The sequence below is a fragment of the Gobius niger genome (assembly GCF_951799975.1).
Source record: "Gobius niger genome assembly, chromosome: 17".
Lineage (NCBI taxonomy): Eukaryota > Metazoa > Chordata > Actinopteri > Gobiiformes > Gobiidae > Gobius > Gobius niger.
This window is the reverse complement of record NC_136868.1, coordinates 9,990,190-10,007,341: the sequence shown is the minus strand read 5'-3', so window position 1 is coordinate 10,007,341 and position 17,152 is coordinate 9,990,190. Positions and strand designations below refer to the sequence as shown.

The 17,152-nt window shown below is 42.2% G+C and overlaps 1 protein-coding gene across 2 annotated transcripts; it reads right to left on the bottom strand.

The window, feature by feature from the left end:
• Positions 1 to 1,100: 1,100 nt before the first annotated feature.
• On the bottom strand, positions 1,101 to 15,068 carry cnga3a (cyclic nucleotide gated channel subunit alpha 3a). Of its 2 annotated transcripts, XM_079574907.1 has the most exons (7): positions 14,958 to 15,068; positions 14,248 to 14,328; positions 13,977 to 14,153; positions 12,941 to 13,135; positions 4,742 to 4,843; positions 4,546 to 4,652; positions 1,101 to 2,700 (listed from the first exon to the last, which is right to left on the bottom strand). In XM_079574907.1, the coding sequence occupies exons 1-7, from the start codon at positions 15,056 to 15,058 to the stop codon at positions 1,304 to 1,306; spliced, it is 2,160 nt and encodes a 719-aa protein (XP_079431033.1). In that variant the 5' UTR covers positions 15,059 to 15,068; the 3' UTR covers positions 1,101 to 1,303. The 2 variants fall into 2 exon arrangements, with proteins under 2 accessions (XP_079431033.1, XP_079431034.1); XM_079574908.1 differs by lacking the exon at positions 12,941 to 13,135.
• Positions 15,069 to 17,152: the final 2,084 nt, after the last annotated feature.

Here is a 17,152-nt window from a genome sequence, read left to right as displayed (position 1 = left end):
CATAAACACTAGTCAAATACCTCAGGAACATTACAATGTGCATATAATGTGAATTTCTTGACTACATAACAGTAAAAGGAACCCTAAGTCATTGCTTTGCATGAGATGGCATTACCTTTGATTGTATTCTTTATTAAAACTTCCACATCATTTTTTAAAATCTTTTATTATGTACAACATTGCATATATCCAACTTTGCACATTTGCTGACAGAAAACTGAATCGATTTTACGTGATGACAACCAACAACGATGAGTGAATAGTTGTATTCCATAGCACGATGTACATTGGTGGAAAAAGTACTGTACATTGTTTTTTTGTGCCAAAACTAAGCACTTCTATTTAATTATGTCTATAAAAAGAATTTCCATTGTCTTGTCAGTAGGGCTGCACAGATATTGGTTGCAATTGGCAAATGGCGTGACTGCAGTGCATTATAATTAGCAAAAAAAAACGGATATCCTGTCGCCGTCGGGTCTTGTTACGTTACAGTGTGGGTGCTCCTGGTTCAGCTAAATCTTATTTTTTCTTAAGGTGTGACACTGCAGGTGAATAGGGATTTTTAAAAATTATTTAAAGATATCAATTTTAAACTTCTGCTGTAGATTACAGGCATAAATATGAAGAAAAAATGTATTGCAAAATTTCTGTCATTTTATGTGTTCATATATAAATACGGTGTCTATGCCTAAAAATGCCCAAAATGTATAATGGGTTGAGCCAGATTCAAATTTATGGTTTTATTTTGTTGATATTTTAGTTACAAAGACTTTTTAACATTCAAAACTCGATGAATCAGGCTAGAAATTAGATCTTAAAAAATCCCTTTGAAAAAATCTTCCAAATATTGTTCAGTCCAAGGCTGGAAAATTGGAAGTCTGTAGGAGAGAAAAATGCCCTTTGAGGAAATGGCCCTTGAAATTACGATTTCCCATGTAAATATATGGAGAAACATTAAATCAGAGCAAAATGTCATTGTGAAGATTAGGTATATTTTTTTATTTCCAGGTAAAAGTTGATATGTTCAATTTGGCCCAAAACCTGAAAATTTAAAAAAAAATGTTTTGCCTGTAGTGTCTCCCCTTAAATTGTAAACAAGTTTAACTGTAATGTTCATCAGAAGAATCGCAATTGAATATTTTCCAAAAAATCGTGCAGCCCTGCTGGCCGACTGAAAAGAACCACCTGCCTTAAACAATAAATATACATCTGCATACACTGTACACATTTGACACATGACGAAAAGTTGAATGTACAAATTAAACGTTAAAATCTCAAAAAAGTCTTTGATGTTGTTGTTTTTTTATTGTACTTTTTTGTCCTTGTCGGCGACCACCTCGGAAAGATCCTCTGGTTTAATCGACTTGACTTTTGACTCCATATCTGTGACCCTTTGCTTCATCCTGGATTGCGCTGACGTGAACTCCGCCATCAACTGGGCGAACTTGGACTGCATGCCGTCCAAATTACTCTGCAATCGTGTGATCTTCTCCTCTAAATCTTTAGGGTCTGCTCCGGCGTTTGCTACTGCCTCGTCAATGAGGTTGTCCTTCATCAAAATAGCTTTACCTTTCTCCTCCAGGGCCTTTTTAGCGTCTGGGTACTCAGTCAAAGCCTCCACGAGATCGTCTTTGGACAGGGCGAAAAGATCAGAGTAACCGACACTTCTGATGTTTGCCGTTCGCCTATTCCCAGCTTTACTCCCCTTGATTCCTAAAATACTGATCTCTCCGAAGTACGCGCCATCGCTAAGCACCACGAATTGCGTCACCCCATCGTCGGCCACAACGGCGAGTTTCCCCTCTTTGATGATGTACATCTCTCGACCGATATCGCCTTTCTTGCAAATGTAATCCCCGGGACTGAACACTTGGGGTTGAAGCTTGAGCACCAATTCGATCAGCAAGCCCGCCTCGCAATCCTGGAAGATACGCACTTTCTTGAGCGTATCCAGATGGACGTTGATGGCGATTTCGGCTTTCAGCTTATCCGGAAGGTGTTTCAAGACTTCTTTCTCGTCGCAGGTTTTCTTTTCCGTCCACAGATAGTCAAACCACTTGATGACCCTGGCTTCTAGGTCTTTGGTGACCTTTCGAAACTGCATGTACTGCTTTATGGAGTCGATCTTGGCTTGGAATTCGGCACGGGAGGCGTTCATGTTCGAGATCATGGCACCGACGTTACCGACGATACTAGCGAAAATCAACACTCCAGTGAGGAAATCGGCAATGACGAACAAAAACTCCACGTCCCGGACTGGAGGAGGGGTCTCTCCAATCGTAGTGAGCGTCAAAGTGGACCAGTAGAGGGAGTATATGTACTTCCTTGCCAATCGTCCATGCTCTGGGTGGCTAATGTTTGGATATACCCAAGTGTCTGTCCCAAATCCAATCGTTTTTGAGATGGCAAAGAACATGCATGCATTCCAATGGATAATAACCAGGATGTAAAGCACGAGATTGCTGATTCTGAACATGTTGGGGAAGCTCGTTCGGGTCTCAGTCCGCTCAAAAAACTCAAAAAGCCGGGCCATTTTACAAAGCCGGTTGAACCTGAACTCTGGGTTGTTGAATCCAAACTTTAAGAACAGCAGATCGGTCGGGATCATGGAGATCATGTCATACTTGAACTGAGGCGTGGTTCGGTATTTGGCTAGAAGTTTCTTGGCATCTTTCACCAATAGGCCTTGTTCCAGGTATCCTGCAGAGAGGATTAGGTAAGATTAGACACCCCACATACACTCTGTTTATTATAAATACATCCACTAGTCCTTGCATTTGAAGAGTTTTTTTTGTTTTTGTTTTTACATATTGGGTGATATAGCCACACACTGAGAGTGCAGGGTATGATTGAGGGAAAACAATGGAACTCAATAGGCTTCTCCCGGTTCCAAAAGTAAAAATCTCATTGATCAATCTCCATTGTTTCTTTGTAAGTTTTCCTCAAAAAGATATTTACTGCAATATACGTCTTGACAGATGGATCCAGGATAGTACTGTGTTTGTCTGTGTTTATAATTGTCAGTGCCTTAGGGGTGCATACCTATGTTCTCCGGGTCCTATGTTCCCCCACTTTTATTGATGGGGGGAACTGTGTTATTTCAAAAAAAGGAAAAATGCTTGTCATTTAGCCTAGTCTTTGAAAACTACAATTAGGCTATAACTTGAATAGGTCATGCGAACAGAAGCAATTCCACATGCACTAAACCATAGGCTTAAACCCTATTAACACTGGCAAGCATTTGAAAAAAGATGAAAAAAGTTTGAAGTACAATGTGTTGAGACAATGCTCAATGCTGTGAAAATTTCAACAGAGTGTGTTTTGAACCCATGCCGCATACCTTTATTTAGGCTTGGAACCTTGAAACCAGCTATTTCCCACAATAAAATGTTAGTTTTCAAGGTTATAATTGTGTAAAATTATGAGACTTGTTGCAAAAAGTACCATTTATTGTGATGCGAGCCAATTCAACAAGAAGCTTGAGGGCCACCAAAAATCGGTCTGAGGGCCGCATTTGGGCACCCTGATTGTATTTTGTGTCATGTGTGATATGTTTTATTCTTTCACTTTGACGATACACTTAATAACTACTTAACTACAACAATGCCAAACTCATAATGACATTGAATAACAAGGAAACAAATGAACAAAGTCATTTACTTTACAAATGAGCTGTTCATGATTAAGTGTTAACTCATCATTTATTAAGGCTAAGTAAAGTATAGTTATTATAAAGTGTTACCATTTTACAAACTTCAGCAGCTCGTGTCCTGACGAAGACCAGGAGGCGGGACCACATTACACCGGTTTTAGAATCGCTGCATTGGCTCCCCGTGTGTTTCAGGATCGATTTTAAAGTTCTTAATGTTTTTTAAATGTCTTAATAGTCTTGGTCCTTCTTATCTTTCAGAACTGCTTTTACCTTACGAACCTTCACGGCCTCTTCGCTCCTCCAGCAGGGGTCTCCTAGTACAGTCAACAAAAAGACTCAGCGAGGCGTCTCTCCAATATTACGGCCCTCGCCTCTGGAACGACCTGCCGGAGGAGCTCAGGGCGGCAGAGAATGATCATGTTTTTAAGAGCAGGCTCAAGACCCACCTTTTTAGCTTAGCCTTTAACTGACTAATCTATTTATTTAGTCCTAATATAGAATATATATGGGAAGGTGTCCCAGGCGTATTGTTTTAAATGTTGTAATCTGTAAAGCACTTTGGTATGAAAAGAGCTTTATAAAGAAAGTTTGATTGATTATCTGTCTTTTTTTTTTTTATTGCAGTTTGTTAAAAAAAAAAAAAATCTTTGTAATAATATTCACACCTGCCTAACCTGCATGAAAGGGTGCACCGTGACTTCAACCCGTGGGCCAGTGCTGATCTGAATTATTATAATTTATTCTAATGCAACCCAGGTCAAAATAATCAGCACATCTTCACGTCATTCAGAATTTCCCCAATTCAATTTATGCTCTATCAAATATCAATCAGCCTCTCCAAAATGCCAGGTGAGAAGGAGCCCAAAGCAAACCCATCTCCCACAGGCTCTGACCTGTTCTGGCCCGGACAAAGGAATCTGTGTAATAGATGGCGTCTGCGGTGTAGTCCAGGAATATCCACAACCTTGTGTAGGAGTCCTGTAGCTCGTTAAAACACGCTCTGAAGGAAAACAACGTGGGCAAAGAAAGTGTTAAAAATGTCCATAGTCACTTCTACGGTCATTGAAAACTGTCGGGTGTATTTTTTACCTTGTTACAATCATGATTAGATTATAAAATACTGGGCCAGCGATGACCGTGAGCCATCTGTAGTACATGTCTGCAGCTGGGTCCATAATCCAGATTTCCTTCCTGACAATAAAAACCATGCAAATCATACACACATTTTTAATAAAATTTCGTTGATCTAAAGCAGGGGTGTCCACATTTTTTTCATTAAGTGCATATTGAAGTGTATACGGTGTGGAGGGACACAGATTGTTGGTCAAAGCAGAGTTTTAACCCGTTTTCCTTTTCCGCTGCTTTATTTGGGCTTGGAACGCTAATACCAAAACTTTCCCTCAATAAAACTGTACTTTTTGAGGTACAATTGTGTAGAATTATGAAACTTGTAGTGAAAAGTATTTGTCCCTGGGCCACACTTTGGGCACTACTGATCTCAATTTCAGGTTAAAATTGTAAGTATATTTTTTCCTACATTCTTTACTGGCCTTGTTTTAGACATAGAAGTACAAAGGGTCCAAATATTAGCAAGTGTCATGGTAACGCTTGATAGGAAGGCTAGCATATAGAGTTCGGGAATGTGATGTCATACCGCTAAGCATCATGGGATTAGCACCAATAATAAACTAATGGAGATATTAAAAGTTAAAATCCTGGAGTTATAGTTCACATTAAAACACTTCGACACCACAGTGTGTTAGATGTATTTACCAGCAGTGACTCAGCAGCTAAAAGAGTTGTTCCACTTCTTTTTTCTCCACTTTTTATACTGTTTTTAGCTAATGTTAGTCAATGGAAATGCATACTAACAGCTGCAAAGATGGCGGATCTCCATGGTAACTGTGTGAACTCTATTACTGTTCTGTTTTAGTTTTGTCCACATGAGGGCACTGTTGACTGTATTATTTTTGAATTAAGTATTTTCAGTTGTGGCCCCTTTAAGAAAATGTTAGGCAGAGGAGGTCACCTGACTCAAAATCAGGAAGTAGATTGAAGCATGGCCCTGAGCTGTTTTCGTGTAATCATCCAGTGTAATCTGCAACATCAGATGTCCTTGGAAGCATCGTGGGTGTGTATAGATTGTTTGATTTCATAACTTTTTATGTACATTATTATTATTTGATTAAGATTGATTTTGATGATTATAAATAGATAAAAACTTGTGACAGAGACATTGTGTGGGGTGAGCAAGCAGCTCATTGTATTTATGTTTTTTGTTACAGTTTTACCTTTTCTTGCCACATCAATAAACCTGTGGACATCACATATTGGTCTTCAGAGTCCTGATGTCAAGAAGGAGTTTAGCTGACTGTCTAGTTGTATACAGCACATATAGCGAGGGCAGTACAGTAAAACCACGGCTTCCTGGCGGACAAGATAACGCAGTTCAAGCTGGGAAACGGAAACAACGCCATTCCACGCAGCAAGTGGACAGCCATCTGAGTAATGAGACTAATCATCAAATTCTACCATGGAAGAGAAATCAGCATCGCACGCAACACGGACCCACACTTCCACGCGGTCAGGTATGTCAAGAGGATCTGCTGCGGCAAAGGCCAGAGCAAAAGCAGAAGCGGCAAAAGCACGCCTTGCATACACTGAGAAAGGAATGGATCTAAAGTTAGAAAAAGCTAAGTTAGAAGCTTCCATGGAAATACTCCACTGTCAAATGGAGACAGCTGCAGCTATTGCCGAAGCACAAGTTCTTGAAGCAGCTTGTGGAGAAGAAGATGAAAGACGTAGCTTCAGTGCAAAGTTAAAATCAGTACCTTCTTTAGAAGCAGTAGAGCGTACAAAACAATATGTGGATGATCAAGCTAAAGTTATGGAGGATGGACTGAAACAATTGGATGTCACACCAGAGCAAGCTGAGGAAGAGCACAACATTAACATTGCAAATACAGCTTTAAACCATGACGCCAAACCATTCGCTCCACTTTCAACCAAAACTGACCCACCAGCTCGTCCTCTTGCCTCACAGCAACCTCGCACATATATCGATACATTTCTGCTCAAGCCAAATGAGGTCAGGTTTGGAAATGAAAATGCCGCACCTGTACATCACCAAATGCCACACCTAAGTCCATACTATTCTAAATCAGTGGACCGCAGTGGTGATAGCCAAAACGTGAATGACTTTGTGAGATACCTTGCTCGTCGTGAGATTGTAGCTACGGGATTGCTTCAATTCAATGACAAACCTGAGAACTACAGAGCCTGGAAGCGTTCATTCCTCACTGCCACTGAAGGTTTGAACCTCTCACCCTGCGAAGAGATGGATCTTTTGCTTAAGTGGTTAGGCAAAGACTCCGCAGAACATGTCGAGCGATTAAGAGCAATACACATAAATAACCCGGGCACAGGCTTGGAAATGATATGGAGTAGACTTGAGCAGACCTATGGTTCAGCAGAGGTCATAGAGGATGCTTTGTTTAGAAGGCTTGACACTTTTCCAAGGATGACAAACAAAGATTACCCCAAACTCACAAAATTAAGTGATCTGTTGATGGAGCTACAGTCGGCTAAGGATGAAGGCGACTTACCTGGTCTTTCCTACCTTGACACGGCAAGAGGAGTTAATCCAATAGTTCAAAAACTCCCCTTTCGTTTACAGGAAAAGTGGGCATCGGTGGGTGCAGCCTCAGACAGGAGGCTAGCATTGGTAGTGATCCAAGCTTCAACTTCATATCCCACTCTGACACAACTACTAAAGCACCGAAAACCTTTTGGGTAAACAAACAGAAGGAAGTTGCCGTGCACAAAACTAATGTGTCTCTAAAGGGAGCCACTGACACTGGCCGGCCTCCAACAAAAAATGATGACTGTGATAAGCTATGCCCTATCCACAAGAAACCGCATCCACTGCACAAGTGTCGTGTATTCCGAGACAAGTCCATTGAGGATCGCAAACTGTTCCTAAAGGAGAACCATGTTTGCTTCAAATGCTGTTCTTCGTCGTCACACATGGCAAAGGACTGTAAGACAAAAGTTCAATGTACTGAATGTAAAAGTGAGAGACACCACACGTCCATGCATCCTGGACCGCCACCATGGACTGTAAAAGTGGATGCGCCTCAATTGGACGCCCTTCCAGAGGACGGCGGGGAGCAAATTACAAATGAGCCTCAGCCACAAGTAACCAACGAATGCACAGACGTATGTGGAGAAAACCAGTCAGACAGATCTTGCTCTAAAATATGTCTTGTTAAAGTGCACCCTACTGGACAAAGACACAAGGCAGTGAAGATGTATGCCATCCTAGATGAACAGAGCAACCGGTCGCTTGTCCGTTCACGTTTCTTTGATCTGTTCGGTGACCAAAGTTCAAATGCTCCTTACACATTAAAAACATGTGCGGGAGTGAAGGAGTTGTCAGGCAGGAGAGCCAATGGATACAATGTGGAATCTCTGGATGGATCTGTCAGTATCCCATTGCCTAGTCTCATAGAATGTAATGACATACCTAACAACAGGGAGGAGATCCCAACTCGAGACGCAGCTCTTCATCATCCACACCTCAAGTCATTGGCACACCAAATCCCTGATATAGACCCTGATGCTGAAATCATGCTCCTCTTAGGTCGGGACATTATCAGAGTGCATAAAGTCCGTAAACATGTCAATGGTCCAAACCACCTGCCGTATGCACAGAAGTTAGATCTCGGGTGGGTCATTGTAGGCAATGTGTGCCTTGGGAATGTCCATAAACCACTCACCGTCAGTTCCTTTTACACAAATACTATGGTACAAGCTCGACCAACTCTCTTTCAACCATGCCCTAACGTTTTTCAGGTCAAGGAAAAATACAGTGACATTCATGTCATCGGTGGCACACAGAAAGAAAGCTCTTGTGATCCTGATCATCTCGGGTGCACGGTGTTCATACGGACCAAAGATGACAACCAGGTGGCCCCTTCGATTCAGGATGCACAATTCATGAAAATAATGGAACAAGAGATGAAAAAGGAATCAAACAACAGTTGGGTGGCACCTCTGCCATTCAAGTGCCCACGTCAACGTCTCCCTAATAACCGCCCTCAGGCATTGAAGCGTCTTATGTCTCTTAAGCGCAGTTTTGCAAGAAATCCTGAGATGAAGGACCATTTTCTGAAGTTCATGGATCAGATGTTTAAGAATGGTCATGCAGAGTCAGCCCCTCCTCTCAGTGAGCAAGAAGAACGGTGGTATTTACCGACTTTTGGTGTTTACCATCCTAGGAAACCAAAGAAGATCAGAGTGGTTTTCGATTCAAGCGCTCAATATGAGGGAGTATCGCTTAATGAAGTCCTATTGTCCGGGCCAGACCTCAACAACACCTTGCTTGGTGTGCTCATGCGTTTCCGCAAAGAAGCAGTTGCATTTAGTGCTGATATAGAGCAGATGTTCTATTGTTTCTTTGTCAGAGAAGAGGACAGAAACTTTCTACGCTTTTTGTGGTTTCAGGATAACGATCCCTCAGAAGGTGTTGTGGAGTGTCGAATGTGCGTCCACGTCTTTGGTAACAGCCCGTCACCTGCTGTGGCTATTTATGGCTTACACCAGTCCGTGCAGAGCAATGAGATCCAAGCAGACCCTGATGTCAAAGATTTTGTGGCTCGCGACTTCTATGTCGATGACGGACTTAAGTCCCTGGCAACTGTCGAAGCAGCAGTTGACTTGCTTAAGAGGACCCAACACACTCTATCCAAGTCGAACCTGAGGCTGCACAAGATTGCGGCAAACAACAAAAAAGTGATGGAGGCCTTTCCATCCGAAGACCATGCAAGTGATCTGAAAGATCTGGACCTTGATGCTGATGTGGTACCATTACAGCGTAGTCTTGGTCTCAACTGGAACCTCCAAACAGACTCCTTTCTGTTCAGTGTTTCGGAAGAGGTAAAACCCTTCACTCGACGAGGAGTCTTGTCTACCATCAACAGCCTTTATGACCCTCTCGGGTTTGTTGCTCCAGTCACCATCCAAGGCAAGGCTATATTGAGAGAATTAACCGTCGAAAACAGTGACTGGGATGCACCACTACCTGAGGAGATGGAAGAAGTCTGGGCATCCTGGAGAACATCATTAACTGAACTGTCCAATCTATCCATTCCCAGACAATATACTCCTATGTCTCCTACTACGGCGTCCAGAAAACAGCTGTGCGTCTTCTGTGACGCGTCAACAAAAGCCATAGCTGCCGTTTCATACTTAAAACTCACAGATGCGACTGGTAACAACTATTTGGGGTTTGTAATGGGAAAGGCTAAATTGGCCCCTCGTCCTGAGCATACCGTGCCAAGGTTGGAACTCTGTGCAGCGGTGCTTGCTGTTGAGTTGGCAGACTTGGTTTCAACCGAACTGGACTTTACACTGGATGCCATAACATTTTACTCCGACAGTAAAGTGGTTTTAGGTTACATTTCAAATGAAAGCAGGCGCTTTTACGTTTACGTCAGTAACCGAGTACATCGCATCCGCAAATCTTCCCATCCAAGTCAGTGGTTCTACGTGCCAACAGATCTGAATCCTGCAGACCATGCAACCCGGTCTGTTCCTGCAGGCCAATTGAAACAAAGCAACTGGCTGACCGGCCCCAAGTTTCTATTGTCTTCAGAGCAACAAATCGCAAAAGACATTTATGAACTTGTTGATTCCAGCTCAGATCCTGATGTTAGGCCTTTAGTGTCTACTTTCAGCACTACAACATCTATCAAAGAGTTTGGTTCCCACAGATTTCAAAGATTTTCCTCCTGGAGGTATTTAACTCGTGCCATTGCTCGTCTCATTCATATATGTCGCTGTTTCAGATCAACCCTCCCTAGTAACAGCTCCTGTAAGGGATGGCATTTCTGCGAAACTGGGACCACTGTTGACGAAAAAAGTCAAGCTTCAGTCATCATCATCCAAGCAGTGCAAAAGGAAGTATATGGACAGGAAATCAAATGCATCCAAGATGACGAGAGGGTCCCAGAACATAGTCCTCTCAAACGTTTGGATCCCTTTATTGACACACACGGCCTGTTGAGAGTCGGAGGCCGTCTTCATCATTCAAGCCTTGAGCAAAGCGAAAAGAATCCCTTGATTATCCCTGGAAAACATCATGTTGCCGTACTACTAATTAGAGAGTACCATGAACAAGTCCACCATCAAGGTCGTCTCTTTACCGAAGGAGCAATACGCACAGCTGGATTTTGGATAGTTGGTGGGAAGAGGAAGGTGAGCAGCGTTATTCACCAATGCACTACTTGTAGGCGTCTCAGAGCTCCAACCAGTGTCCAAAAAATGGCTACTCTTCCTGCAGATCGTCTCTCCCTGGAACCTCCCTTTACAAATGTTGGACTTGACGTGTTTGGTCCGTGGATTGTGTCCTCCCGTAGGACTAGAGGAGGTCTTGCTCAAAGTAAAAGATGGGCCGTAATCTTCACGTGTATGAGCATAAGAGCGGTTCATATCGAAATCATCGAGTCCCTTGACACGTCCGCCTTTATCAACGCACTAAGGCGGTTCATGGCTGTGCGTGGTCCTGTCAAACACATCCGTTCGGACCGCGGTACTAACTTTGTCGGAGCGTGTAAGGAGTTAAAAGTGCCCTCTAACATTGATGATGTCACGGTAAAGACCTATCTGACAAACCAAGGATGCAGCTGGACATTCAATCCACCGCACGCCTCTCATTTTGGAGGAACATGGGAGCGCATGATTGGTCTAGCAAGACGGATTCTGGATTCAATGTTCGCTCAGCTAAAAGACAAACTTACTCATGAAGTACTGACCACCTTTATGGCAGAGGTCGCAGCAATAATCAATGCCAGGCCTCTTGTTCCCGTCACGCCCGATCCTGACAACTCGTTCATACTCACGCCAGCAGCTCTTCTCACGCAAAAAGTGAACTATCTACCTGCTCCTACAGGTGAGTTTGTTGATGCAGACTTATTCAAGCGCCAGTGGCGTCAAGTTCAGCACCTTTCCAACACCTTTTGGGATCGATGGAGAAAGCAATATCTTCCGACACTACAAACACGTAGGAAATGGCAGACCACTCATCCAAATATTGAGATCGGCACAGTTGTTCTTCTGAAGGATTGTAATGTACAGAGAAATGAGTGGCCTCTTGGTGTAGTCACTCAGACCTTCCCGAGTAACGACGGCAATGTACGCCAGGTTCAAGTGAAGATTGCCAAACCTGGAGGGACAGCTCTTTTCCTCAGACCTATTACGGAGATAGTAGTTATTCTTCCCCCAGACAGTTAGGTAAATGTGTGTAGTGGCGTTAAATCACGCCAGGCGGGGAGTGTTCTGTTTTAGTTTTGTCCACATGAGGGCACTGTTGACTGTATTATTTTTGAATTAAGTATTTTCAGTTGTGGCCCCTTTAAGAAAATGTTAGGCAGAGGAGGTCACCTGACTCAAAATCAGGAAGTAGATTGAAGCATGGCCCTGAGCTGTTTTCGTGTAATCATCCAGTGTAATCTGCAACATCAGATGTCCTTGGAAGCATCGTGGGTGTGTATAGATTGTTTGATTTCATAACTTTTTATGTACATTATTATTATTTGATTAAGATTGATTTTGATGATTATAAATAGATAAAAACTTGTGACAGAGACATTGTGTGGGGTGAGCAAGCAGCTCATTGTATTTATGTTTTTTGTTACAGTTTTACCTTTTCTTGCCACATCAATAAACCTGTGGACATCACATATTGGTCTTCAGAGTCCTGATGTCAAGAAGGAGTTTAGCTGACTGTCTAGTTGTATACAGCACATATAGCGAGGGCAGTACAATTACTGTTTTTGCACTGTCTGAAGCACTCAAGCTAAAAAACATTGCCTTGTGTATGAATTGTGCTCTACAAATAAACTTGCCTTTGTTTTTGAATTCTTCCCCACCACACATTGATTAGTATATCAGAATTTTGAAAGCTAGTTTTATGTCGCGAGGAAGCAGGAGTTTTGTGGATGTCATAGTCTGTTGCCATGGCTACAACGCTAAGGAGTAAGATAGATTTTATCAGTGCTGTGATTCATACAAGGCTCTCTGTCCCGTTGCTTTGTTATATACCATAAAGTGTGATTACTTGCGACATTTATATATTGCTGTCATAAAGTCAAGACCTTTGTTTGACTTAGGTAAACAGTGTTTCAGACAGTGCGGGAACATTGGGACTTTAATCGTGCTTTGACTGTAGAACTCATGGCTTAGACCTCAAAGAATGTCACATGAAAACTATTGCACAGCAGTACTTACGGAGGCTCTTCTTTCTTCTTGTCATCTTTCTTGTCGTCTTTCTTATCGTCTTTCTTTTCATCTTTCTTTTCGTCCTTTTTCTCATCCTTTTTCTCATCTTTTTTGTCCTCTTCTTTCTTCTCGTCTTTCTTCTCATCATTTTTCTCCTCCTTTTTCTCCTCTTTTTTGATCTCTTCTTTTTTGTCCTCCTTTTTGCTAAAGATCACAGGTTGGATTTAATTTTCAAGTCTAGGCGCTACAGGAGGGCGTGCCAAGGGGCTATGAGGGGAGGACTGACTACCACTGAGGGGTCAAGGGTCGGTTGAGCTTGTTTTTGCTTCATTTGACGTGTGCAAGTGCAATGCAGGTCACACATTGTCCAGCAGATGGCGACAATACATCAGCAAAAGTGCATTAAAACGTCATGCATGTGAACTACAAATGTGCTACCTGCATTTTTGAAAACAAGCAAAGGATCACTGCTGAGAGTCTGGGACGTCTAAAGGAGGAGAGGTTTAAGGAGATCTTCACAACACTAGCTACCAGTACCAGCTACAACGCATTTAATTTAATTACTGATTCCTACTACTGAAATCTACATTGTAATATCTATGTTCTATAGCCACACACTTACTTATCTGTGTTGTTGCAGTTATTCATGTTGTAAGCAGCCAGAGGCCACTGGTTTGTAAGTCTTTGGGGAAAAGTAAAAAAAAAAAACATATATAAGATGCGGTATGCCATGAAAACCTGCCTAAGAGTTCCAATTATCTTAACTAATTACTTTACATGAGAGAGAGATTTGTGATGGTTGGACTTTAATCTGTAACACTAAATGTGGGATTTCACTTGATGGGTTTGTGAACAATAGTTGTTTGCTGACTGTGATGTCTTCTTGCATTTGAATATTTCAGCATCAATATCCAATACCGTTTTGTTGGTTGCTCTGCAGCCTGGGTAGTAAGCAGCTCAACGCAATCAGAATCGTCTTAAATTGGTTGCATTTCTTCCCTGTAACTGCCTTGAACCGTTTCATGCCCTGTTGTCAAGCACTCACTTCCTGGTGCCCGCGGTGCCGCCGGGCCCCACAGACGGGGCGTTGCTGCCGTGGCTCGTCATGTCTCTGAGCTCCGGGCCTCTGAATCTGTCCAGGAACGAGTCGTGGCGCTGCTCCTCCTCCGCCTGCCCTCTGTGAGTGGCCCAGGAGCGCAGCATGAGGAAGAAGTGAGACAGCCTACACGGTCAGCGAGAGAGGAGGACACAGTAACACCCCACTACACTAGGAAGCTGACAGTGATTATTAAAGCACATTATTCATGAGAGTTTACCGGGACAAGGCTCCCGCCCCCGTGAAGCAGTCTCTGTGTGACACTGCTCTGTCTGGGACGTCTTCACACAACGAATGAGCTCTGGAGGGTTTCATAGAGAACAAAGATACAGATATGGATAAAAAAACACACACACAAATTATATGGCACTGCTGGCAACTAGAGTTGAAGCATGTGACGAAAAATGGCGACTTGAATATTGTGATTTATTTATTGAACTATTTTATTGCAATATTTTTGCTAAAACATTTAAGTACTATTTGTTTCCCCCTAAAACTGTTGAAATAAAGAGAGAATTGGTAAAATCTTTGCACTATTATTCTTGCAATAATGCAAAACCTCATATTACAAAAATGATAATTGTGCAACCCCTTGCATACAATAATCTTTTATCATTTTAACCTATCAACGTATCTGTGAGCGTAGAGGCTCCGCAGTTAGAGCTAGAGTTAGAGTTGGGTAAACAGTTTCTTGAAAAAGGTTGCTTTAAAGAGCTCAGTGGAGGTAAAATTTAGCAATCAGCAATTTGTCACAACTTTGCTATTCAGAGACATTAAAAAACATATCATGCTATAAGTATTTTTTCTTTTTTTTTTTTTCTTTTTTTTTTAAATGCAGAAAATGTGGTGATATCTTTATGGTAGCTGTTACTCTTCTCGTGGAAAAGAACTGTGCTCTTGAGATGTAACGTGTTGAGCCGTGGCACACACCTGCTGTCTCCATTCTCGATGACAGCGAGCTCATCGTCTGTGGAGCGGGTGCTCAGCCTCTGCCTCTTGGAGAAGGACTTTTCACTGAGGGGTTTGGCCATTTTCCTCCTGGCACTGCTGACACAGCGTTATCATAAAGAAAATGTTAAACACGGTCCATTTGTCGGTACAGTAATGTTTATGTGATTCATAACAGTCCAGAGTGAAACAATGGCCCCAGAGAAAGGACCCTATTGTACATGTTGTTGTGTTAGAGGAAACGCTAGGAAACCTTTGCAGACACAGAGGCAAAATCCACAAAGAAAGGCCCCACGTGTCCCGGGAATCGAACCTTTTGCTTTGTTTTTTAGTCCAGTTTATTTCACAATTTCACACATACAGTTGTGCCAATAGGTTCACACACCCTGGTGGAAGAATATGAATGAAAACACAAAAACGTTTTATCACTCTAGATTTATGATGGCCTATGATGAAAAGTCCACCATACTGGCTGTGAAATATGGAGATGTTTGCAGAAAAAAGGGAAGGTCCCAGTTTCCTGACCTCAATGTCATTGAACCACGCACTGTAGGGAGAGCTCTGTTCATGCAAGACAGTCCAGAAATCGACAGGAACTGGAGGCTTTTTGACAAGAACAATGGGCTGCATAACCATTAGAATATAAACAGAACCTTCTCCACAACTACCACAAAAGACTCCAAGCTGTCATTGGGGTGTTTAAACTTTTCAACTGGGTCATTTTGCTATTTTATTTTGTTATAATGATTTGAAATGCCACTTTTTCTTTTTCACAAAATCAGTGACCATAGGAGAATTTTGTTGTGTGTGTTTTGTTTTCATTCATATTCCTGGAGAAATGGCCAATAAATCAAAAAATCCACCAGGGTGTGTAAACTTATTGGACCAACTGTACATCCAGGATTCATATCCCATCATGCAATGCTACATTGTGAAAATGGACACCCAAAAGCAACAAGCTTGTCAACAGGGGCCCATCACAAGAGTGAAACAGGAGCGTAACCCCGCTGTGGCACATGTAACTACTGACAGCATTTTCACTTGGGGCACCTCAGGTCTGAAGGGTCTAGGGCAGGGGTCCTCATCGGCAAAAGACCAAGGGCCGCACATCCAAAAGGCTTTGTCATTTCAACTCTGATATTTGTGTTTTCCACTGAATTTACCTGCCTGTGTGTATCCCCTGAAATACACGATATCCTTAGCACTTTACAGGATCAGTGCCATGTTCTGTCAACGATGAACTCTTTTTTAAAATAACTAAGCGCTCTGTGGCTTATGTCCACACTGGCTGCAGCTATGTTCAGTCATGTCTGTGCAGGTTAAGTCCATTAGAGCTCCGCTTAAAGAACAGCAGTGAGTTACGGACGCTGTGTACTCGCTGTCCTCAGCAGTATACAGAAGTGGTTCCTAACTGAGGCTAGGGGGCCATGGAGGGGACGCCAAAGGTCATAGCAAGTCCACAAAGCTTTGTTTGTTGTGAGAAAATCTACAACCAACAATTACCACAGAACTTTAACAATCAATGTTTTTTTTCTTTCTGACATAGATCACAAGATATGTAGCATTTTGCACGTCAAATATCATCTTCGCAAGTACCAGTGGTTCCCAACCGTCGGGGAGGACTGCAGAGGGTTAAGGAATGAAAACTATTATTTGATCGAAGTAACACAGATGGTTGGAAAAGCAGTACAGGTACAGAAAAATATAGCTATTCTTAGGTATTTGTCCAAAATGTATGCATATTGACAATTATTTTTGTATGTTTCAATGCATTAGTGGGGTCACGGCCTCTGGCACTGGCAAAGGGGCGGGGGAGGGGCTTCACGGGATAAAAAATAGCATTTGTGTATTTTTAAATATTGGTTATAAGTAATTGTTTTATTTGTGTGATGCCTTTTTTTGCTTGTCTCTGGAATAAGCGCAGGTTTCACATTGCCTTCTATTGTAGTACACTGCAGTGACATGTTTTTTTTTTACATGAGACTGGAACATGCATATGAATGAACTTAAGCGGTCTGTATCTCCAGTTAATAATGACAGAAATGCCAAAAAAGACTGTAATATTGATTAATTCACAGTTGAATTCACAGAAAAAATGTAAACCATGTCAAAGTCTCTAAGGCAATTGTGGCTCAACCAGTTTTTTTATTTTCTTCCAAAACAAAACATGCATTGTT

Coding starts and splice junctions, on each gene's coding strand:
- cnga3a (XM_079574907.1), bottom strand. CDS start 15,058: ATGGCCAAACCCCTCAGTGAAAAGTCCTTCTCCAAGAGGCAGAGGCTG. Junction 13,136..13,976: donor GGCACCGCGGGCACCAGGAA/GTGAGTGCTTGA, acceptor TGTGATCTTTAG/CAAAAAGGAGGACAAAAAAG. Junction 2,701..4,545: donor CTTTGTCCGGGCCAGAACAG/GTCAGAGCCTGT, acceptor TCCTCTCTGCAG/GATACCTGGAACAAGGCCTA.